Below are 21,519 nucleotides of genomic sequence, written 5' to 3'. Positions count from 1 at the left end.
CTCGTCTTTTGGCGCAATGTTGGTGGAGTTCTTGCAAGAAATATATCACTAAGCAACAGACTTCTCTATCTGCAAGTGACTTTAATCCCCTGTGCAAACAAAACATTTTCAGAATCGAAGTAAGAATGCTAATTGTTTTGTTTGTGTTTTTTTTTTTGGTTTAAGCCTTACATTTCCTCGGTTAAGGCTTCTTTGTAAGAGGGATACCACTCTTGCTCAACAAATCATGGACTTCACTTTTCGAGACACTAAAGTTTCACGCACAAATAAAAAAAACAAAAAACAAATGAGTTGCGTCAACTCGTTCGTGTTAACCCCAACAATTTCCACCTTTTCATATACACTTACAAGTTTCTCTTTAATCTCCTACTCAATAGCTATACGATATTCAACACATAATAAAAACGTGTTATGTACTATGTTCTTTCTTCTATTCACAAGAGAATCGATCATCTCTCTTTCTTTGATTCGTGTCTCAAAGAATCATCGGTCTCTTCGGTAGTCCTGTCAATCCCTAAACATTTTAGAAACGCAGATCCAGCCAGCCTAAACAAATTACACGGATGATGCAAAGTACGACTCGAATCTTTCTCCAACGAACCTTCTGCTTCTTCCTCTGTTGTTGTCACTCTCCTTGTTACAGCTGGTGTTATCTCTCCTTTTATGCTTTGAGAGCTTCCAACCTGTGCTTTTACAAAAACGGATGAGTTAGTTTATTAACAAACGATGAATCAAAGAAACAAGTCAGTGATTAAGCATATTATCAACAAACGTAATGCAACACCTATGCGTGTACTCAAAAATCCAGTAAACTGGTCTGTGATACAAATTACAGAAGAACCACAAAAGGATTGTTTGATACAAACTCTTTTCGGAATCCATACTATCCAATTGTCAGAAACGAAACTTAAATTTATAGATTTTTGTTTGTAAGTTTATCTTCTATCTCTTTGAAATTAAAATCGAAACGTCCAAATAATATTTTAGCTCTTTTCTTACTGAAAAGAGGCATAGCACCACAACACTGTGTAAGCCAAGAGAGGAAGCTAATTGTTGTGTTGCTTAAAGACATAACTAGACAACGTTGTAGGACCTAAGCAACCAAAACTTAAAACCAAAGGAAATACCAAGTTACCAACCTGAATGCTACAACCAACAAAATTGGAAAGAGACACTTAAAAGAAATCAAAAACTTCCAAACATAGACCGAGAGACCAAAAACTGAGGAAACTAGTACCTTGTTATATGGAATCAATGTCAAAGACATTTAACCAAATGACTATTAACAGCAACTATATGATCCAGAAAACCATAATTAGGAAAGATCACATTTCCTATGTTTAGATTGCTACCTTTTCACTATTTGCTAATTTCAGAACCCCAAGACATACAAAAAGGCCATCATTTAAACTTTTAGCTAACAACTAACATTCAAAAGTGGACTACTTTACAGCTAATTATGGCTGCAACTTTCTTCTCCCTTAATTTCTTAATTGCAACCTAAACCCCTTAAGTTCCATAAACCTCCAGCAATCCCCCCCCCCATTACTTTTTCCTTCTTCACATTCCCAGAATCCACAACGAAGAAGCTGAATGAAGAAACAAACAACATCGATCTCACTCTGGAATCTACTTCATAAACTACTAATTATCTAATTCAGATCTCAGTTCGTGAAACAAAAGCAAGTCAACGTAGAGCAAGGTACGACGACTAAATCTATGATCTATAGACGAAATTGAAAGAGACAGATAGCTATTTAAGTTACCTGATGGGACTGTACGTGACTCGAATTGACGGAGAAACCTAAACCGTGGTGGCTAATCGGAACCGGATTACCAGAAAGAAATCTCTTAGAAAGAGATGAACCGGAGGTAGAAGGAACAGAATCAGAAGAAGAAGAAGAAGAGAAACTATTATATCCGATATCTAAGGAGAAAACTCCGACGAGACAAAGGAGGAGTAAGAGAAGGACGAAGACGAACAATTGGATCCAAATTAGCCATGGGATGCTATTGTAGCTATCTAACATCAAAAACTCTTTCCCGGAATCCACCATTTTATATCTAGAGCTTTTATTCCCGGGAAAGAGAGATTCTGAATCTCTCTCTCTCTCTTTGATGAAACGATTGAGGAAGAAGAAGAAGAAGAAGACAAATCAAACGAAGACGACGAAAGGGTGAAAAGATAAAACGACGGAGCTGTGATATTCAGGTCACAGCGAGAGAGAAAATAACGGCTTAAATCTTGGTTTTGTTTTGGTGGTTAGTCCACGCGTAACGCGTTAATTGGTTAAATAGGTGAAAAACAAAAACATTGTGATCTTGGTAAAATCTTTTTACAGGAATTATCCCTGATTTTATATAATTTTTTTTTATTACTGGATTAAAATTAACTATGAGAAAACTTATCTCTAGTAAAGTTAATTGTGTCCTATAGATGAGTTGTAGTCAATTTTCCAAATTCAACTACAACAAATGTATCATAAATTTTAGTACACCTAAAAAAACGTAAAAATGTTTTGGCTATAATAAATTACTTTGATGCCGTAAAAATTTTAAATATTAAATCTAGATACGATATAGATTGCCGAAGTTTCTTGGATGATTCACCTAAATCCACACCATCATAAACAAAGTTAAAAGATAAACACAAAACACCACTAAAAGAAAATATGCATGTATTTATCATTAAATAAATAAATTCTGTTGCTATACGTATCCAAACTATTAAGCTTTTCACATAGTTTTATAAATCTTGAAACATTCAATTTTTTTCTAAAGTAAAAATTATATAATCTTGTAAAAAAAACAATATTTAAATGAAATTATATACTCTTGTAAAAATATAATCGAATATAGTTGAAGTAATATAACACTAATTAATTTGACAAACAAAGAAAAATAAAATTAGTCCGCGTAAACTGAATATTTAAAAACAGTAATTAAAGGAATATATGTTTTTTTTTTCCCTTTTATTTTGCTTTTTCTTTTTCCTTTTCCTTTTGTTTTTCCAATATACGCTACAACGCGTATTAAACCCTAGTAAATACCCTTTTACGGACCTATAAATATAAAGTAAAAAGCCTCTGTTTGATCTCTTCAACAATTACGCAAAACAAACTCGTTTCAGAGAAAATCCCTAAATCCTAACAAAACCCTAATTACCAAAGAAGAATATGAGTTACAGAGTCGCTAAAGCATCGGAGTATCTTGCGATCACCGGTGGTGGGATCAAAGACATCAAGCTTGCCAAGAAGTCATGGGTCTTTCCATGGCAGTCTTGCACCGTCTTCGACGTTTCTCCTGTGAACTACACCTTCGAGGTCCAGGCTATGAGTTCCGAGAAACTTCCTTTTGTTATCCCCGCTGTTTTCACCATCGGCCCGCGCGTTGATGACCCTCACGCTCTCTTGTTGTACGCCATGCTTATGTCTCAACACGATAAGCACTCCAACCACGTTAACGAGCTTGTTCAGGGTGTTATCGAAGGAGAGACTCGTGTTCTTGTTGCTTCCATGACCATGGAAGAGGTCTTTAAAGGTAAAACAAACCTTAAAGTCTGAATTTTTTTGTTGTTTGTTGCTTGATTTGTTAAGATGTACATTGAGGTTCTCCGAGAAAACCTTACAGTTCGAATCTTTTTACCCTTTTAAAACGGATTCAATTGTTTCATATATAGAACTCTGCTTTCTGTTTATTTTGGTTTCGTAATTACAACGATGAATGACAATTCAGTTGTGGCATTGTAGGAACAAAGGAGTTCAAGAAGGAAGTGTTTGACAAGGTTCAACTTGAGCTGAACCAGTTTGGTCTTGTGATTTACAACGCCAACGTGAAGCAGCTCGTTGATGTGCCTGGACATGAGTACTTCTCTTACTTGGGCCAGAAAACTCAGATGGAGGCAGCAAACCAAGCCAAGATTGATGTAGCAGAGGCGAAGATGAAGGGAGAGGTTGGTGCCAAAGAAAGGACTGGACTCACTATCCAGAATGCAGCCAAGATTGACGCTGAGTCAAAGATCATCTCTACTCAGAGGCTTGGAGAAGGAACAAAAGAGGAGATCAAGGTGAAGACTGAGGTCAAAGTGTTTCAGAATGAGAAAGAGGCTCTTGTTGCTAAGGCTGATGCAGCATTGGCGATTCAGAAGGCTGCTCTGTCCCAAAACTCTCGTGTGGCTGAGGTTGAAGCAACCAAGGCTGTTGCTTTAAGGGAGGCTGAGCTTCAGACTCAAGTTGAGAAAATGAATGCTTTAACTCGGACAGAGAAGCTTAAAGCTGAGTTCCTCAGTAAAGCCAGCGTCGAGTATGAGACTAAGGTAATGCATATCTCTGTTTTTTAGAATCTCTGCTTGATATCTCTCTTTCTCACTATTTTGGAACATGACATGACATTGTTGCTTATTTCAAACAGGTGCAAGAAGCGAACTGGGAGTTATACAATAAGCAAAAGCAAGCAGAAGCTGTTCTTTACGAGAAGCAGAAGCAAGCGGAAGCAACGAAAGCTGCTGCTGATGCTGCCTTCTACTCGAAACAGAAAGATGCAGAGGGACTTGTCGCCATGGCCGATGCTCAGGGGACTTATCGGCGCAGTTAACAATGATTACTCAGCCATGAGAGACTTCTTGATGATCAACAATGGCATTTATCAGGAAATCGCCAAAACCAATGCTCTTGCGATCAGGGACCTGCAGCCAAAGATCAGTGTGTGGAACCATGGTGGTGCGGAGCAGGGGATGAACGGTGGTGGTAACGGTAACGCGATGAAGGATATTGCTGGACTCTACAAGATGTTGCCACCGGTTCTTGATACGGTTTATGAGCAGACTCGGGATGCAGCCACCCGCTTGGATTGGTACACTACGTGGTGCTGAGCCCAAACAATCACTTCAGGCTCAACAACACAGAGGTTGAGAAGATGTCAAGTGTGCCTCGGCTCTCTAGTTATTAATTTTAGCTTTTGGTTTGTTTTCTTTATGTTGTAGAACTACTTATAGGAAGTCAAGCATCCTCTGACTAATGTGACTTTGACTTTCGATGAGGATAAAAAGTGTTTTAAAACAGAGTTGGCTTCTTCTGTTATTTCAAAAAAAAAAAAAAAAAACACAATGCTTTTCAAATTTCAGCTGTGTTTATTTAAGAGTGCAGAAAATTTCAACTATTTACTCATCATATAAATACAATACCAACCACTTTGAGTAGATGGACATAAGTCTCTATCAGATGCATAGTTGAACAACACCAACCACTTTTATTATGATATGATGGCTTCGGGGGACCATTCTCCAATATATGCAATTATTTGTTCCTGTATTGGGTATATGAGTGGTCCTCGCCTCTATGTAAAACTGTAAAATTTATTTTTCAGCAAATTATGGAAGCTGCAGTGCACACTAAAGAATATTGGACCAGTGGGGAGTAACTGCGAGGAATGGTAGCATGACATTGGATCCGATCATCATACAAGTCTTCTTCCATGCATGCCTGTGGCACTTTGCGAATTGCGACATTTTTCACTATTTTACCAAGCAGTCATTGCAATTTTTTTCTGTGTCACTTCATTGATTATATTACTCGGAATGGAGAAGACCTCTTGACTCTGTTGGTTCTTCCAAAACTTAAATGGTGTTTTGCGCACGAGGATTTTATAAATAACGCGTTTAAAAAGTTTTAACCCGAATAATTAAAAAAATAATAATAATAAAAAATGGTCCACCTCATACCGATCAAATGTGATTTATTTTTTTGGATCATGGGTTTGATGTATAAAAGATCCGATCTCGTCGGCCTTGAAAATGGCGCCGTACACGAGATTTCCATACACCGCACGTGATGATCACGTGATCTCTCTCTCACAGTTTCACACCACTAGTCAGTCAGTCTCTCAAACTGCCAAAAGAGCAACAAAAATATCTTCTCTCTCACTCACTGTTTTTGTGTTGTCATCTACTATCTGGCGCGTCGTGGGAGTGCGGAGCTTTCAATTGAAATTGAATTGATGATCATTCATCATCCATGACGACGATTCTTAGCTCGTCCTCTCCTTCACTCTCTTCTCTCAAGCTTTTCCGATTATCCTCTCCGGTATCATCATTATTATTCGACGCAGCTTCTTTCAGGACCAGGACAAAGCCGTCGCCGTCGCAGTCGCAGTCGCAGTCGTTCCCAATGGCTATTTCGAGCAATTCGACGACTTCTCTCTCTTGTATTAGCAGCGTCGGTGAAGATTTTCCAGCAGAGTATGAGCACTGGCTACCGGTTCCTGATCCCGCGACCCGGAGAAGAGCTGGCGTTTTGCTTCATCCGACGTCGTTTCGCGGTCCTCACGGCATTGGTGATCTCGGTGAAGAAGCTTTCCGATTCATCGATTGGCTTCATTCTACTGGCTGCTCCGTTTGGCAGGTGAGATTTTGTCTTGCGAGATGATTTTGATACCGAGTTCTTTCAAATTTCAATTGAACTTTGAATCTATAGAGTTAGAGGAACTTTGAACTTTGTTAGTAATATATATATATATATATATATTCCGTGAGCCAGGTTCTTCCTCTTGTTCCTCCAGACGAAGGAGGATCTCCTTATGCAGGACAGGTCTGTGTTGATATTTCTCTAGAGAGATTCCTTTTTCAGTTGTTATTGCTAACTGGGTTCTAGTTATAGGATGCAAATTGTGGGAACACATTGTTGATTTCTCTGGATGAGCTTGTCAAGGATGGCTTACTATTGAAGGATGAGCTCCCACTACCAATGTACTACTAATCTTCTACATGATTTCTAAGTGGACTTACTTTTATTCTGGGGTCTCATTCTCTGTTATGATATTTTTATATGGCCTAGTGATGCTGACTCTGTGAACTATCAAACTGTCAACAAGTTAAAGAGTCCCTTGATAACTAAGGTAAACAACCATCTTGCTTGGTACTAGTGAGCTAACTTATCTATTGGCTTGAGAAGTAAACTTTAATCGCTGACTTTTTCTCAGGCAGCAAAGAGGCTTATTGGTGGCACTGGTGAACTGAAGAGCAAACTGCAGGATTTTCGTAACGACCCCTCTATATCATGTGAGAAAATATACAATTTTAAAAGATTCATTTGTTAACACTTGCGCTGGCTTTAATTAATCTGGATTACAAGATTTCATTGAGGATGCCATCATGTTCACTATGTATAGGTTGGCTTGAAGATGCTGCGTACTTTGCAGCTATTGACAATACTTTAAATGCATATAGTTGGTTTGAGTGGCCTGAACCACTTAAAAACCGTCATCTTTCAGCCTTGGAAGCTATATATGAAAGTCAAAAGGAGTTTGTAAGATTTTTGTGGCTCTTGCTAGCTTCTTGGATTGGATTTCATCACGAATTAATAATGTTTTGTGAAATCCTTTCAGGGTAACATCTTTTTCTTTGCTGCAGATAGACTTGTTCATTGCTAAGCAGTTTTTGTTCCAAAGGCAGTGGCAGAATGTTCGTGAGCATGCACGGCGTAAAGGAGTTGATATAATGGGGGATATGCCCATTTATGTAGGATATCACAGTGCAGACGTTTGGGCAAATAAGAAACATTTCTTACTGGCAAGTAAACTGTAACTTATGGAGTCAAACAATCTTATCGTATGTTCCTGCAAAAATTTTGACTTTCCGGAAGGTACTCCTCTTTTTTTGATCTTCATACAGAACAAGAAAGGCTTTCCTCTTCTTGTTAGCGGTGTTCCTCCTGACTTGTTCAGTGAAACTGGTCAACTGTGGGGAAGGTATTGATGCTCCTCACTTACTTTAGTTTACTTATAACATTTTTGTTTTATTCTTTTCACTTAGATAAGTAGGAAACGCCACTCTTTGTTTTTTTAGTTATAATTTATCTGATGTAAGCATTATTACTAAACAGTGTTACTGTGGCATGCTCAACGTGAATTAGTTTCTGACTTTCCCTAAACCATTTATTGTACTTCACAATTGTTCCATAACTTTTTTTTTTATTATTATTTTTTTTTAATTGTTCCATAACTTGATCTCTTTTATTTTTCTTCCTCACCATAGTATTTAGTATTTACTGATATTTTCCGTTTATTTGATTTGAAGTCCTCTTTATGACTGGATATCAATGGAGAGTGACCAATATTCTTGGTGGGTTAACCGAATACGACGTGCACAGGACTTGTATGATGAATGCAGGATTGATCATTTCAGAGGATTTGCAGGGTTTTGGGCGGTCCCTTCTGGTGAGTTTAATGCAATGTAGAAAAGAGTGATTGATCATATATGTTGGGTACATATTGGATTAGTAGATTCATAGGACTGATCAGCTGTGATATTCTGCAGAAGCGAAAGTTGCCATGGTTGGACGATGGAAGGTGCTTTGCTTAATTCATTGATGTAAAATAAAATCAGGTAAAGAAACTAAGAACAACAAAATTTGCATAAATGTAGGTAGGACCTGGAAAGTCTTTATTTGATGCCATTTCAAAAGGCGTTGGGAAGATCAAAATCATTGCTGAAGATTTGGTAAGCTATCAAACTCGATTATACAAAACACTCAGCACGTAGGCTCAACCATATAGGTTATGATAGATGTGCATCAATTTATTAGTTTATAATGAACTTGCAAGAGTTGTTTGTAGTTTACATCAAGCATGAGATGTTCATACAGAGATGATTGATGGCCGACCATTTGACTGTGAAATATCATCTTAGACCAGTAGAAATTCTCGATGTCCTGTGTTCTTCATGAATCCGAGTGTACGTACTAGTATAAATCATATGCTCTGTTTCTGCAAGGCCAATTTACATTTTGAAAATCTGGCATTTGATTGTTTGCTAATGGAGGCTACACTTTGCCATAAGACAGGGAGTTATTACTAAAGATGTAGTTGAGCTGAGGAAATCTATTGGAGCGCCTGGAATGGCTGTCCTCCAATTTGGTAAAACAGCTTTGGCTTCCTTCCTCACGTTATTCAAATATCTATCATGTGTACATTTATTCTTGTCTAATTTCAGCTTTTGGAGGCGGCGCCGATAACCCACATTTACCTCACAATCATGAAGTAAACCAAGTTGTATACTCTGGAACTCATGACAACGACACTGTAAGTTGATTTCACTAAGCAAACTTATAGAAACGAAACGGGAGAAATGTAACTGTCTCTTTGATAAATAGATTCGAGGTTGGTGGGACACTCTGGACAAAGAAGGGAAGTCTAAGGTCATTTCACTAGTCTCATACCATAAAAACGTGGTTTTTGTTTCAGTTTTTGATTGCATGATATTCACAATGGCGATGTCCTCGGTATTGCAGGCAATGAAATACCTGTCGATAGCTGGAGAAGACGATATATCATGGTCAGTCATCCAAGCTGCATTCTCTTCTACAGCTCAAACCGCAATCATACCGATGCAAGACATTCTCGGACTTGGAAGTTCTGCCAGAATGAACACTCCAGCCACTGAGGTAGGTCATGCCACTGTATATTGGTTTCTAACTTTCTATGAAAGAGAAAGCTCATAGCAATAGTAATATGTTTGTGTGAATTTGGTTTTGTTACACAAAAAGGTGGGGAATTGGGGTTGGAGGATCCCGAATTCGACGAGCTTTGACCATCTAAAATCTGAATCTGACAGACTCAGAGATCTTTTGTCATTGTACGGACGGATTTGAGGGGAACCAGCTGACGCGGAAAAGAAGAAGAATTTTTGCTTTTTTTTTTTTTTTTCATATATTAAATTTGCTCTGGTAAAAAGGCCAAATAAAGCAAGAAGACGAAGAAGGTAATGAATCATTACTAATGATCAACATTATATTTCCCGTAATAAATTTTCTTTTGTTTTACATTCCCTCAGTAAAAAACTTAAGTTAAATTCATACATGAAATTTATTACTGTGCCAAATCATTCCCCCACGTATCAAAAAACTTAAAGTCAATACCTAAACTTTTTGTTTTTGTTCTAAAATCATACCTGAGCTCTAACAGTGTTAAATCACTGTTAATTTCTGGAGTTGCAATCTCGACATCTCCTCCGTAAACGGCGGACCGTGGTGAGCTCGGTCGAGGGTCGACGTAGTGCTTTGTCCCTGTTTGGAGAAAAAACGTGACGGAGATTCGGTGGGTGACGTCGGTTAAAGGGTAAATATTGGACCTTGCGTCGTTGGCGTTGGAGACATTCGAATTAGATGTATGTTCTAGTTGGGGCGAGGACGGCAAGCAACGGAAGCTCCGACAATTCATCAACGGATGAGTGAAATGAATACTCTGAAGTCTGAAGGGCGGAAGCACGGTGATTCTACACCACAGATCAAATCCCCAATAACCATACATATGTACAATTTGATTCAGTTTGATAGAAGAATTCAAAATTAAACCCGATAGCAAGAAGCGAGACTCAAACGATTCGTCGGAGCTCTGGTCGGCATAAAATTCAAGGAAATCATGGATCCAATTGAAATGAAGTTTTTTGAAGAAAGAGGATGGTCCGAATCGTCCGATGATCAAGACAATGGGATATTTCTAGAAACTTTGATGTTTCTGATCGAAAGGAAGAAGAAGAAGAAGAAGAAAACAGTGACGTGGACTTTTTTTTAAATATTGAAATAGTTATTTTTTTGACTAATTCAAGGGTGATATCTATTTAGACAATCACATATACAATAATACAATATGTGCCAGGCATTTTATATGTCAGCGTATCCAAAATAATTTACGTTTTGTCACTTCCAACTTTTTAATTCAAATGTCAAGTGGACAGGTTAAAAAAACAAGAGAATTGTTGACAGTGGGATTTGAAATATACAATAATACAATATGTGCCAGGCATTTTATATGTCAGCGTATCCAAAATAATTTACGTTTTGTCACTTCCAACTTTTTAATTCAAATGTCAAGTGGACAGGTTAAAAAAACAAGAGAATTGTTGACAGTGGGATTTGAATCCACGCCCTTTCGGACCAGAACCTTAATCTAGCGCCTTAGACCAACTCGGCCATATCAACTTTGTTACGTCTATCCCACTTTTTACAAAATTAAATCATTAGAAACGAACAAGGCCGATTTCAACTCGGCCATATCAATTTTTTTTTTTTTTTTGACAAAGAAAACCCCAACCTTCAATTTTGTATCGAGTTACAACTTCGACAGGTTGATTGTATTAAACTTATCTTATGTGTTCCATTGTCAGATGCAAACACAACATTTGAATATTTTTAGTAACCACCACTCGTTTTGCTTTTATTACTATATCAGATGTCACAAATCTGCCCTATATTACACAATAATGAAAAATATCAGTTGTCTAAATAAACCAAACAAAATTACAGAAAAAAAGTATATATTACTACACCTCACATTTTAGAAAACATAATTAGATTACAGAGTAAACAACAGACAAATTTTGATTGATGCATCCGAAGTAACATAAGTGAAAAAGGTGTCACTACCATTTCTCATTTCTCGTCTTCGAATCATTGTCATTATTATCATAAAAAAGTAAACACTTTTAGTTAAGCTTTAACGCAGCAGTTGAAGCAGCTGAAGATTCCTCTCCTCGTCTGTTCCAAGTCATTTACACGTAAGAGTTAGAATGTTGTATCCAAAAGTAAATATAATTTTATTTATGTCAGTTCACATGGTAGGTACATAAATAAAGGATTATGCTTTACTCTGATTGAAAGAAAGAAACCATCACAACAACTAGAAAAAAGAAGAAGCAAATCCATTTTTTGTAGGGTAATGATGTACTATAATTTATGCATTATTGATGTGATCCTCTAGCAATATATTCAAAATCATATCCAATCAAGTTCCAAATCCAATACAAACTCAAGTTGTGAAGTTTGGTGGGGTGTATATAATTAATTTCATGTGCAGTCATAAACAGCAATAAAGCAACCAACTTGACCAAACTTTGAAGGACCACAATTTACCCAATTGCTACAATGTTAGATTCCAAAACCTAATCAACCCAAGAAGGTCCACATCAGATGAACACACAGCTAAACTCACAAACACTAGCATCCTATTCCTCAAAGACAAAGTGAATCTTACAATGGATATTCATAACTGTAAGACATAACTAATATAAGTGCAATCAAAATCTAAGTTTCAAAGTTTGGTGTGGGTATGGGCATGAACAACTAACTATAAGAAACAACGTGTGATCCCAAAATCTACCCATTTTGCCAGAAACAACCAATATAAAGACTACAAAAAGTTAGATGTCATACATATCCTACCCAAGTCAAAACACCTACCTACCTACCGGTTTCAACGAACACAGAGAGCTAATACCAATTCATAAACGCCAATTGAAAAACAAAATCCACCATCAAGAGACAATGAATCTTACAGAAGGAGAATGTGGGCGTTGGTGAGAGAAGACATTGTGGTTGTTGTTGTTGTCGTTGTCACTGTGAACGGTGGTAAGCTTCTTAGAAGGCTTGGTAGTTTCAAAAGGGGGTTGATTATGAAAAGGGTTAATGAGTTCTTCATCATTGCCAAGACTGGCTCGAGAAGCATCTCTCTTGTTGAGTTTCCTCATCTCCCTGATCTTTGAGAAATCCATCGAGTAATCAGGAATTGGTCCTCCTTTTTGATCCCAATCCCCAAACTGTGGTACTGATAACCATGGCGAGTTCTTGTTCTGCCAAAATTCAATAACTTTTGATTTTCAAGAACCATACATAACAACTCAAAACAAAATCACTTGGAAGACACACAAATAAAGGTTCTTTTATTTCTTATCCATATAACCTCACAGATTCACAGACTAATTGATCATGAAACACTTAACTTCTAACTGTGTTACCTGGGAAAAACACAGAAGATTGATTTATGCAAGAAAAAAAAAAAAAAGATAATGGGTTTGAGAGAGATAGGAACCTCTTTTCGATCTTCCATGTGATTCTTCTTAAGTCTTGGGGAGGGAGAAGAGGTTTGAGAAGATCTTAAGGAGAGGAAGATGGTGAAGGGATACAGCGACCAATATAATATAAAAAAGCAGCTAAAGAGAAAAAGTAAGCTACAAACAAATTTAATACAGCAAAGTAACAGGTCGATTGGTTGATACGATTTTATACACCCACACTGTCGTCTGTACACAACTTTCTTACTGTTTTTTTTCCCTGCGAAATGCCGTCGTTTTACAGATTTGGCACTGTAGTATTAACCTAATTCGTATTGATAAATACTTTGTTACTGATTAGTAGAAACATAAGTTTAGGGGTTAGGATTTGAAGGCCGGCAACTACTTTTATTAAATTTAATCTGATAAGCGAGTTTGTGTTTGAATATGATTAGTTCAACTTTCATTTATTTTTTTGTTTGTTCCTAGAGAGCACTAGTGAAATACTCAATACACATACTCCACTACTAAACAAACAAAAATCTCTCGTCATCTATTGACCGACCACAAAAACGAAAACTAAACATATCGTATTGTTTGTTTTTGGGTTAATTGTCAAATAAAATCAAACCTCGCCGACTAAGTATATCGTTAGTGAATCTGTATCCATCCTCTTAATATCCTCTAAAATAAGTACGACTTTGCTTCGTCAACTTATATGGCTATTAAGTATTAACAATCCGAATTATATGTATATAGTCATGGAGGCGATTAACATAAATACATTTTGTAATCATAATTTAGACCAAACTTGAAACTACTAAACTATATTATTAATAAAACCGAACATACAAAATCTCTAACGAAAATAAAAAAAGTCCCTCAACTTGTCGCGTGCGGCAACGTGGCGTGATGACACCCACAGCGAAACTGACGTGGGCGATGATATAGTTCGACACGTGGCACAATATGAGAAGTGTCTGTTAAATTCAAAGGAGCTATGTGAACCACAGGACAGGAGAGAGGTGACTTCCTTCATCGGATTTTGTTATCTTCAACCTCAACCATCTCTTGTTCCGCACCACAAAATTAAGATTCTTTCGTTTTTTATTTTTCTTTGGTTTGTATTTTTTCTTCTTTATTATTGACTTGTTGTACTAAAGTAACGTTGCATAATTTTTGCATGTGGTAGAGAACTCAAAGTTAATAAAAACGAATATTCCGCTTTGTAGTTCCTTATTTATAACTTCTAGAAGAAGTACACAATTGTGGGATGCGTAATTGGTTTCATTCAAACAAATTTGCAATACAACCACCACCACTAGTACTCGAGAACCAAAAAAAAAAACGACAGTACTAGGAGGAGTTCATCATCATACATAGTTTAGATTTTGTTTATTATAAAAAAATAAAAATAATATTGGTTTTTGTTTATTTTATGATAAGGATATAAATTTGGAATACAGAGCAAAAAAAAAACTATAATAATAAGAAAACAAAAGACAAAAATCACAACAAAAAAAAAAAAAAAGAAAAAAAAAATCTTTTGGCTCACACTCAAACGCGAAAAGAGCAAACTCTTATCAAAGCGCTCTCTCTCCCTCGAGAGAGTTGTTCTTACTCTGCTTCATCAATCAGTAGAGCGAGATTACTCAATCAAACACACACCATTTCTCTATCTGTATCTGAGTTATACTACTTCCAAGTTATTCCATAAAAAGATGGGTTTCACAACGAATCTCCATAGCCTCGACCTCCGTTCAACTTTCTTCACGGGTCTCCGTCCTTGTCCATCCCCAAAAACCCCATCCAATTTCATCAAAGTCTCTTCCTTTTCAAAAATCCCCACCATCATCAGAGCCCAAGTCTCCACCATCAGCCTCCAGACCTCCGTTAAAGACCGTCAAGACGAAATCGAGTCCCTTTTCTCCAAGCAGACCACCGAACACGACTCCGATCGGAAACGCAACGGCAAGAATTCGAAAAACGGAGCTTCTGGGATCTCTTCAGGTGTCAAGCTCGAGAACATTAGGAAGACCTACAAAGGCGTGACGGTGCTTAAAGATGTCACCTGGGAAGTTAAAAAGGGGGAAAAAGTAGGGTTGGTTGGTGTCAACGGAGCTGGGAAGACGACTCAGCTTAGGATTATCACTGGTCAAGAGGAGCCTGATTCGGGTAACGTTATCAAGGCCAAACCCAATATGAAAGTAGCTTTCTTGAGCCAGGAGTTCGAGGTTTCCATGAGCAAGACGGTTAGGGAAGAGTTCATGAGTGCTTTCAAGGAAGAGATGGAGATTACTGACAAGCTTGAGAAAGTTCAGAAGGCTATCGAAGAGTCTGTTGATGATTTGGACCTTATGGGAAGGTTATTAGATGAATTCGATTTGTTGCAGAGACGTGCTCAGGCTGTGAATCTAGATTCCGTTGATGCTAAGATTAGTAAGCTGATGCCTGAGTTAGGCTTTGCTGCTGAGGATGCAGATAGGCTTGTGGCTTCTTTTAGTGGTGGATGGCAAATGAGAATGTCTCTTGGAAAGATTTTGCTTCAGGTAACGTAATGAGTGGTTTTGATTCTTAAAGCTTTATCCTTTTTCATATTTTTATTGTAGAGAAAAGCTAATGTCAATTGTATGTGTGTTTCTCTGTGAGTAGGATCCAGATTTGCTGCTACTTGATGAGCCGACTAACCATTTGGATCTTGATACTATCGAGTGGCTTGAAGGTTATTTGCAAAAGCAGGAAGTGCCTATGGTTATTATTTCACATGACAGAGCCTTTCTTGATCAGTTGTGTACCAAAATTGTGGAAACTGAGATGGGTGTGTCCAGGACATTCGAGGGTAATTACTCTCAGTATGTAATCTCAAAGGCAGAGTGGATCGAAACTCAGAATGCTGCTTGGGAAAAGCAGCAGAAAGAGATCGATTCAACAAAGGACTTGATTGCAAGGCTTGGTGCGGGTGCCAGATCTGGCCGTGCTTCTACTGCAGAAAAGGTTAGCCAACAAAAAAATTAATGCTAATTTGATTGCTGCTGCTTGACATTAGTTGAAGTGTTTCTACACTTTTCTAATCAGAACGATTATGCCACTATTTTGGCTTGCTCTTTTATCTGTGAGTTGGATTGAGAAGTTTAAGCTTATGTTTCCCTTTTGTGTGGTTTATAACAGAAACTAGAGAAGCTTCAAGAACAGGAGCTAATAGAGAAGCCATTTCAGCGGAAGCAGATGAAAATCAGGTTTCCAGAGCGTGGAACAAGTGGAAGATCGGTAGTCAATGTTAAAAACATTGATTTTGGTTTCGAGGATAAGGTGAGTTACTACTAGGGTCAAACTCATGACTATAGGATGAATCCTTTATCGCTCGTGTTTGACACTGTGAATAAATGTGTATTGTTGCAAAATCAGATGCTATTTAAGAAGGCTAATCTAGCAATAGAAAGAGGAGAGAAAATCGCTATTATTGGCCCGAATGGGTGTGGGAAAAGTACGTTATTGAAGCTTATTATGGGTTTAGAGAAGCCTATGAAAGGTGAAGTTATTCTTGGAGAGCACAATGTACTGCCAAACTACTTTGAACAGAATCAGGTCAGTTTTCACTTGCTCATTCAATTAAAGACCTTAACAATTGGAGACAGGTTTACTCTTTTATTGACATGATCTGGTTGTTGATTTTTTTCTTTTCGCTAGGCTGAGGTCCTTGATTTGGATAAAACAGTGCTTGAAACAGTTTGTGAAGCTGCAGAAGACTGGAGAAGTGATGATATAAAAGGTCTTCTCGGACGCTGCAACTTCAAAGCAGACATGCTGGATCGAAAGGTCTCTCTTTTAAGCGGTGGTGAGAAAGCGCGTCTCGCTTTCTGCAAATTCATGGTGACGCCATCAACTTTACTCGTTTTGGACGAACCAACCAATCACTTAGACATTCCTTCAAAAGAAATGCTCGAGGTTAGGCTTCTCTACTTACGTAAGAATCTTTGGATACTATGATAAAAATCATCTTGGACCTGGATAGAAGCTAATTATCTGGATCTTCTAATGAATCAGGAAGCGATAAACGAGTACCAAGGCACAGTCATCGCGGTCTCTCACGATCGATACTTCATTAAACAAATCGTTAACAGAGTCATAGAAGTCGAAGATGGTTGTTTAGAAGATTATGCAGGCGACTACAATGTATGCACACTTTGGATTGCACTCTCTACATTTTACTAATAGAATTTGATCTCTGTATAACTTTGTGAATGTGTGAATGTTCTCAGTATTACTTGGAGAAGAATCTTGATGCTAGAGCAAAGGAGCTGGAGAGAGAAGCAGAGCTAGAAGAGAAAGCTCCAAAAGTGAAGGCAAAGTCAAAGATGTCAAAAGCTGAGAAAGAAGCAAGGAAGAAACAGAAGATGCAAGCGTTCCAACAGGCAAAACAGAAGTCAAAAGCTAGCAAGAACTCCAAGAGATGGAACTGAATGAAGTCAGATTTATAAAAAAGGCTTCTTCTTACAGTTTCACAACATCTTTTATTGTGGGAATGTATATAGAATGATACTTTTAGAAATGCAGAGAGTATTAATGTTTCTAAAACACTTGAGCCCCATTGGGTAAAATATGAAACTTTATTGTCGCAAAACTGTAGTAGATGATGATCAATTTAGATTTTCTTCATACCTGCTGAACATGTGTTTCGATTGAGCCAAGTAAACCGTATGGTGATAATATTGCAAACCCATTCGGTTTAATTAAGCTATTTTGTTTGATTTTAAACCGGGAAAACTCAAATTACATGAAAATCCGGTTATCTTAGAACCCTAACCGGGTTCTACACCTACTTCTCTTCATCATCATCGGTGTGGTTGTTTCAAACATCGAATTCGATAAACCTCGTAGGCAAGTTTTTGGTCTGCTTTGATCTAAGAACTATAATCATGGTCGGAACTCTTTTGGGGTTACCAGGGCAATGGGCAGAAGAGGAGCTTGAGTCTTCTGATCACTACACAACAAAAATAGGCGGTGTTCCGGTAGTAACACCTTCCTTAGTAGTTCTCTGTATAATCTCTTCTTTAGTAGAAATTTCATATCTTTTTATTCTGATTACTGTTCGAAGTGTGTTTTTAGGATTGGCCGCCAATACCCGATGATGCACTGAGACCAGAGCTACTCAATTGCTGTTCATGTGGAAGCAAACTTTCTCTCGTCTCTCAGGTTTGTGTTCTAAGTCAAAAAGCTTTACTCTTTTTTTGGGTTTCAATGTTTAAGAGCCTGAATAATTTACAAGAATTTGGATTGTAGATGATTAAATTACGGTTCTTTTTTTTTGGTTTTTCTCTGCATTTAGGTGTATGCCCCGATCTCAACTGAAATTTCAGACATCCAAGAGCGTACGCTCTATATATTTGGTTGCTTAATGCCTAAATGTGGAACTTCTGAACAAAGGTTTGTTCTTTTTTTGTCCTTATGATTTTTGTGATCACTTGTCAAATTGTTGCCTAACATTGTGGTTTTGGTTATGTGAGAATGACCAAATATGTCTCTTAATGTTCTCAGCTGGAGAGCTTTTAGCATTCATAAAGCTATCAAAGAGAAAGAATCAAGTGAGTTAGCAGATTTGCCTGTTGTTGCCTCACCACAAGATTCAGCTTCTAAAACTCATTGGTTAGACGACGACGATGATGATGAAGATTTTGATTTCGAGAGTTTATCTAAGGCGATCGCAGAGGCTTCTACTACTGTTGCTTCCAATTCGAAGAAACAGAAGAGTTCAGGGACTAAAGCAAAGCCTTCACCTTCAAAACCTGAAACAAGAGTTGCGCATCATATCAAACTTGAGACTGGTCCGGTGGTTCCGTGCTTTTACATTTATACAAAAGAAGAGATCCCTGCAAAAGAAGTCGATCGTTTCTCGATGAATTATTCATCTCTGTCTATTAAGGATAGAGAAAACGGCAACAATGCTGAGGATGAATCTGAGGAAGCGTGGGAGGATGAGAAATATGAATATGACAAAGCTCTCAATGCAGATAGGACTTACCTTAAGTTCAAAAAACGGCTAGATGCAAACCCGGAACAATGTTTCAGGTAACTCAGTATTATGTGGTGGAACAATCTATAACTTTCAATCTTCAGTATCTTCTTGAATGAACATTGGTCTTGTAAATGTTTGCAATGGTCAGGTACTCGTATGGCAGTAAGCCGATATTGGCCACTGAAGACCTGAAATCTCCTGATAAATGCAGGAATTGCAACTCTCCAAGGCACTTTGAGATGCAACTCATGTCTCCACTACTATATTTTTTACATGAAGGTGTTGTTGATAAAGTGCTTAAGCAATCATTGGATAACTGGGATTGGATGACACTTATTGTCTACACTTGTTCCGAGGTATTATTCTTTTAAGATCTTCTTACATGTTTCAGTGAATTAAGTAATGTTCAAGAGCATAGCTTAATGTTGACTATATGTAGAACTGCACAAATGCTGTGAATTGTGATTGGGTTGTTGCGGAGGAGTGCATAGCAGTACAGTATGAGAAACCGATGAATCTCGATCATGCTAGCTTCTTCAAATGAAAACGTTCCCCTGGCGAGTCTTTTGATTGGTTGAGAAGATGTTGCTGAAGTGATTATAGCTAAGAATCAAAAGTCAAATGCGCCATGGATACAATCTTCTTCAGCTGTTTCAGGACAGAGGTTCCCATAAAGAGGGAGCTGCTCAATACACTTTTTTTTGGTCTATTTATATGCGAGACAGATGCTAAATCTTATTTCTTTTTGTAAAATGATAGTCTATGTAATGTAAGTTTTTAAGACAAATGGATTAGTTTTCGATATAATTCTCTTGAAAGTCAAATGTAGGTGTTACGCAAGAAGCGTTCAAACCAAAATATGTGCTCTGCTTCTTTTGATGCGAGAAACATGGCGCCAACTGTCTCTCATCCCTCTCTCTTTCTTCCTTCTCTCTGTTCAATCATTTTCTTTTGGCCCTCTTCTTGATTTCTCAACTGATAGATAGACGACATGAATGAATCAAGAAGAAATATATTCGGTTTCTCATTCTTCTTCATCATCATCATCATAATAATCTTGATCTTAAGGGTTTCTGCGGATGGAGAAGAAAGCGATGGTGCTGCAACGAAAGAAGAGAATCCGTCACTAATAAAGATCATATGTGGGATTTTTGGCAAGAAATTTCCTCCGAGTTCTTGGGAATTGGTTCAAGGTGCGATGCAGAAGATCCAGATGAAGCTTTACCCTCCAAATCTAGAGTAAACAAACAAAGCATATTCATATCCTATATAATCTAGGATTTTTCGTTAATGTCTAGTTATTTAGCTCATGTGTTGTTTTCTTGTGACAGCTTCAGAAGCAACAGTGACAAAAGCAAGAGAGAGGATGAAGATAAAGGAGAGAAAGTGAAAGAAGCAGCAACTAGGACCCTGGAAGTAAGCAAAGAAGCCATTGAAGAGTCTGCAAAAATAGCAGGAGATGTTGTAGGTGAAGTAGTTCAGAAAACAGCTGAGAAAGTTACAAAACATACCTCACGTGATGAGATGTAATCAATCATCCACCAAGATTGCTCTTCATGATGTTATTATTATAACTTATAAAACTTCAGACTCAAATTCCATTTCCATTTCAAAAGGTAACAACAACAACAACAAATCATTCATAGCCTTTCCAAATTCAAGAAAAACGAGAAGAAGAAGAAGAAGAAGAAGAGAGCTTAAGACATTCACTTTGACATCTTCTAAGACAAATGTCATTCCAATTCGCAACTTGATGCTGGTTAACGCAAACAGTTCGAGCGCAAGCATCAGAGCAAGCGTCAAGCTCAGATACGCCGCAGACAGTAACACAAGTGTCGGGAATGGGATCTTTAGAGAAAGCGCCAACTTTCTTGAGCATTCTTTTAGAAGTGCAAACTCTTTCACAGACAAAGATTTCATCAGAGCTCTTCTCTCTTCCTCTAGCACTCTTAATCCTCTCTTCATCTCCACGTCTCTTCTTTATCCTCCATGCTTGACCTGCAACTAGTGCAGGTACTGCTGCTCCTATCAGTGACCACCACACCTCCACCATTTTTTCTTGTTAAAGACTTGATTTTTTTTTACACTGCGCATTACAAACAAAATTGATCACGAACACAAATTGAAACAAAGCTTGTCTTTTTAATAATCTGGCATCGTCGTAATTGAGTTAAAAATTCAACCTTTCCTTTGAGGAAACCCAATTACCAAAACTTTCAAATTCGAACAATGTCCAAACAGAAACGAAAATGGAATCGAATTGAAATCTTAATCAAACACAGAATGTAATAACAGCAAGAGGTACATACAGATTTAACAAGTGACTGAAACATGAGATCTCACAATTCATAGGGTTTAGGGTTTTTGCACGACGAGAACGAGAGACATAAATTAGGGTTTTTTTTAACAGCTGACTGTAGCAACCCAGAATCTAAAGGGTTCAAAGAGAAGAAGATTCCATGGAACGGGAACTACGAGGGTACTAATAAGATTACATACCTTCCCTTCCTTGCCGTCTCTCGATGCTATGAAGTTGTCGTAACTCTGTAACTCTTATCTCCATAAACATTCCAAAGGGAATAAAAAGTTTCTTTCGTTTTCAAATTAATTAAATATTCCAATATAACAAAATTTCTCATTAATTGTTTGTAATGTGGATATGAAATTTATACATCAAATTTGGGTA

At 37.6% G+C, this 21,519-nt stretch overlaps 7 protein-coding genes, 1 non-coding gene and 1 pseudogene across 16 annotated transcripts; 5 read left to right on the top strand and 4 right to left on the bottom strand.

The window, feature by feature from the left end:
* Positions 1-212: 212 nt before the first annotated feature.
* On the bottom strand, positions 213-2,265 carry LOC104762654 (uncharacterized). Its single transcript, XM_010485984.3, has 2 exons — positions 1,767-2,265; positions 213-683 (listed from the first exon to the last, which is right to left on the bottom strand). The coding sequence occupies exons 1-2, from the start codon at positions 2,055-2,057 to the stop codon at positions 450-452; spliced, it is 525 nt and encodes a 174-aa protein (XP_010484286.1). The 5' UTR covers positions 2,058-2,265; the 3' UTR covers positions 213-449.
* An 829-nt stretch (positions 2,266-3,094) lies between these two features.
* LOC104763669 (flotillin-like protein 3) lies at positions 3,095-5,116 on the top strand (annotated as a pseudogene). The gene is made up of 3 exons (XR_015588735.1): positions 3,095-3,540; positions 3,750-4,315; positions 4,411-5,116. The product of XR_015588735.1 is annotated as a flotillin-like protein 3 (transcript).
* Positions 5,117-5,668: 552 nt separating this feature from the next.
* On the top strand, positions 5,669-9,817 carry LOC104762653 (4-alpha-glucanotransferase DPE1, chloroplastic/amyloplastic-like). Of its 6 annotated transcripts, none has more exons than XR_015588731.1 (17): positions 5,794-6,398; positions 6,534-6,584; positions 6,654-6,742; positions 6,831-6,891; positions 6,976-7,054; positions 7,165-7,301; positions 7,406-7,564; positions 7,667-7,743; positions 8,072-8,211; positions 8,312-8,343; positions 8,420-8,494; positions 8,640-8,728; positions 8,838-8,910; positions 8,987-9,075; positions 9,147-9,191; positions 9,285-9,437; positions 9,540-9,817. XR_015588731.1 is itself a non-coding variant. In XM_010485982.3 (16 exons), the coding sequence occupies exons 1-16, from the start codon at positions 6,012-6,014 to the stop codon at positions 9,642-9,644; spliced, it is 1,752 nt and encodes a 583-aa protein (XP_010484284.1). In that variant the 5' UTR covers positions 5,794-6,011; the 3' UTR covers positions 9,645-9,817. The 6 variants fall into 6 exon arrangements, 2 of the variants coding, with proteins under 2 accessions (XP_010484285.1, XP_010484284.1); XR_015588730.1 differs by having other exon boundaries at positions 8,611-8,728; XM_010485982.3 differs by lacking the exon at positions 8,640-8,728.
* A 1,075-nt stretch (positions 9,818-10,892) lies between these two features.
* On the bottom strand, positions 10,893-10,973 carry TRNAL-AAG (transfer RNA leucine (anticodon AAG)). Its single transcript has one exon. It is a non-coding gene; the product is annotated as a tRNA-Leu (tRNA).
* Positions 10,974-11,180: 207 nt separating this feature from the next.
* On the bottom strand, positions 11,181-13,357 carry LOC104762651 (uncharacterized). Its single transcript, XM_010485981.3, has 3 exons — positions 12,859-13,357; positions 12,326-12,619; positions 11,181-11,528 (listed from the first exon to the last, which is right to left on the bottom strand). The coding sequence occupies exons 1-3, from the start codon at positions 12,874-12,876 to the stop codon at positions 11,481-11,483; spliced, it is 360 nt and encodes a 119-aa protein (XP_010484283.1). The 5' UTR covers positions 12,877-13,357; the 3' UTR covers positions 11,181-11,480.
* A 630-nt stretch (positions 13,358-13,987) lies between these two features.
* On the top strand, positions 13,988-17,441 carry LOC104762650 (ABC transporter F family member 5). Its single transcript, XM_087498995.1, has 7 exons — positions 13,988-15,369; positions 15,473-15,814; positions 15,989-16,129; positions 16,226-16,405; positions 16,508-16,765; positions 16,865-16,993; positions 17,080-17,441. Exons 1-7 carry the CDS (start codon positions 14,542-14,544, stop codon positions 17,278-17,280), a joined length of 2,079 nt encoding a protein of 692 aa, XP_087355121.1. The 5' UTR covers positions 13,988-14,541; the 3' UTR covers positions 17,281-17,441.
* Positions 17,442-17,653: 212 nt separating this feature from the next.
* On the top strand, positions 17,654-19,657 carry LOC104762649 (putative uS5 assembly chaperone tsr401). The gene is made up of 6 exons (XM_010485977.3): positions 17,654-17,829; positions 17,927-18,013; positions 18,147-18,244; positions 18,356-18,886; positions 18,982-19,189; positions 19,273-19,657. The coding sequence occupies exons 1-6, from the start codon at positions 17,737-17,739 to the stop codon at positions 19,375-19,377; spliced, it is 1,122 nt and encodes a 373-aa protein (XP_010484279.1). The 5' UTR covers positions 17,654-17,736; the 3' UTR covers positions 19,378-19,657.
* A 75-nt stretch (positions 19,658-19,732) lies between these two features.
* LOC104762647 (uncharacterized) lies at positions 19,733-20,919 on the top strand. The gene is made up of 2 exons (XM_010485975.3): positions 19,733-20,072; positions 20,165-20,919. The coding sequence occupies exons 1-2, from the start codon at positions 19,825-19,827 to the stop codon at positions 20,361-20,363; spliced, it is 447 nt and encodes a 148-aa protein (XP_010484277.1). The 5' UTR covers positions 19,733-19,824; the 3' UTR covers positions 20,364-20,919.
* LOC104762648 (uncharacterized protein At5g64816) lies at positions 20,418-21,474 on the bottom strand. 3 transcript variants are annotated; one of them, XM_010485976.3, is made up of 2 exons: positions 21,333-21,474; positions 20,418-20,919 (listed from the first exon to the last, which is right to left on the bottom strand). In XM_010485976.3, exon 2 carries the CDS (start codon positions 20,884-20,886, stop codon positions 20,491-20,493), a length of 396 nt encoding a protein of 131 aa, XP_010484278.1. In that variant the 5' UTR covers positions 20,887-20,919; positions 21,333-21,474; the 3' UTR covers positions 20,418-20,490. The 3 variants fall into 3 exon arrangements, with proteins under 3 accessions (XP_010484278.1, XP_087355122.1, XP_019095885.1); XM_087498996.1 differs by lacking the exon at positions 21,333-21,474 and adding an exon at positions 21,177-21,310; XM_019240340.2 differs by lacking the exon at positions 21,333-21,474 and adding an exon at positions 21,143-21,281.
* Positions 21,475-21,519: the final 45 nt, after the last annotated feature.

This window comes from Camelina sativa, chromosome 18, assembly GCF_030686135.1.
Source record: "Camelina sativa cultivar CO46 ecotype springtype chromosome 18, ASM3068613v1".
NCBI classification, from domain to species: domain Eukaryota; kingdom Viridiplantae; phylum Streptophyta; class Magnoliopsida; order Brassicales; family Brassicaceae; genus Camelina; species Camelina sativa.
The sequence above is the reverse complement of the archived record's forward strand: the minus strand, read 5'-3'. Positions and strand labels throughout refer to the sequence as shown.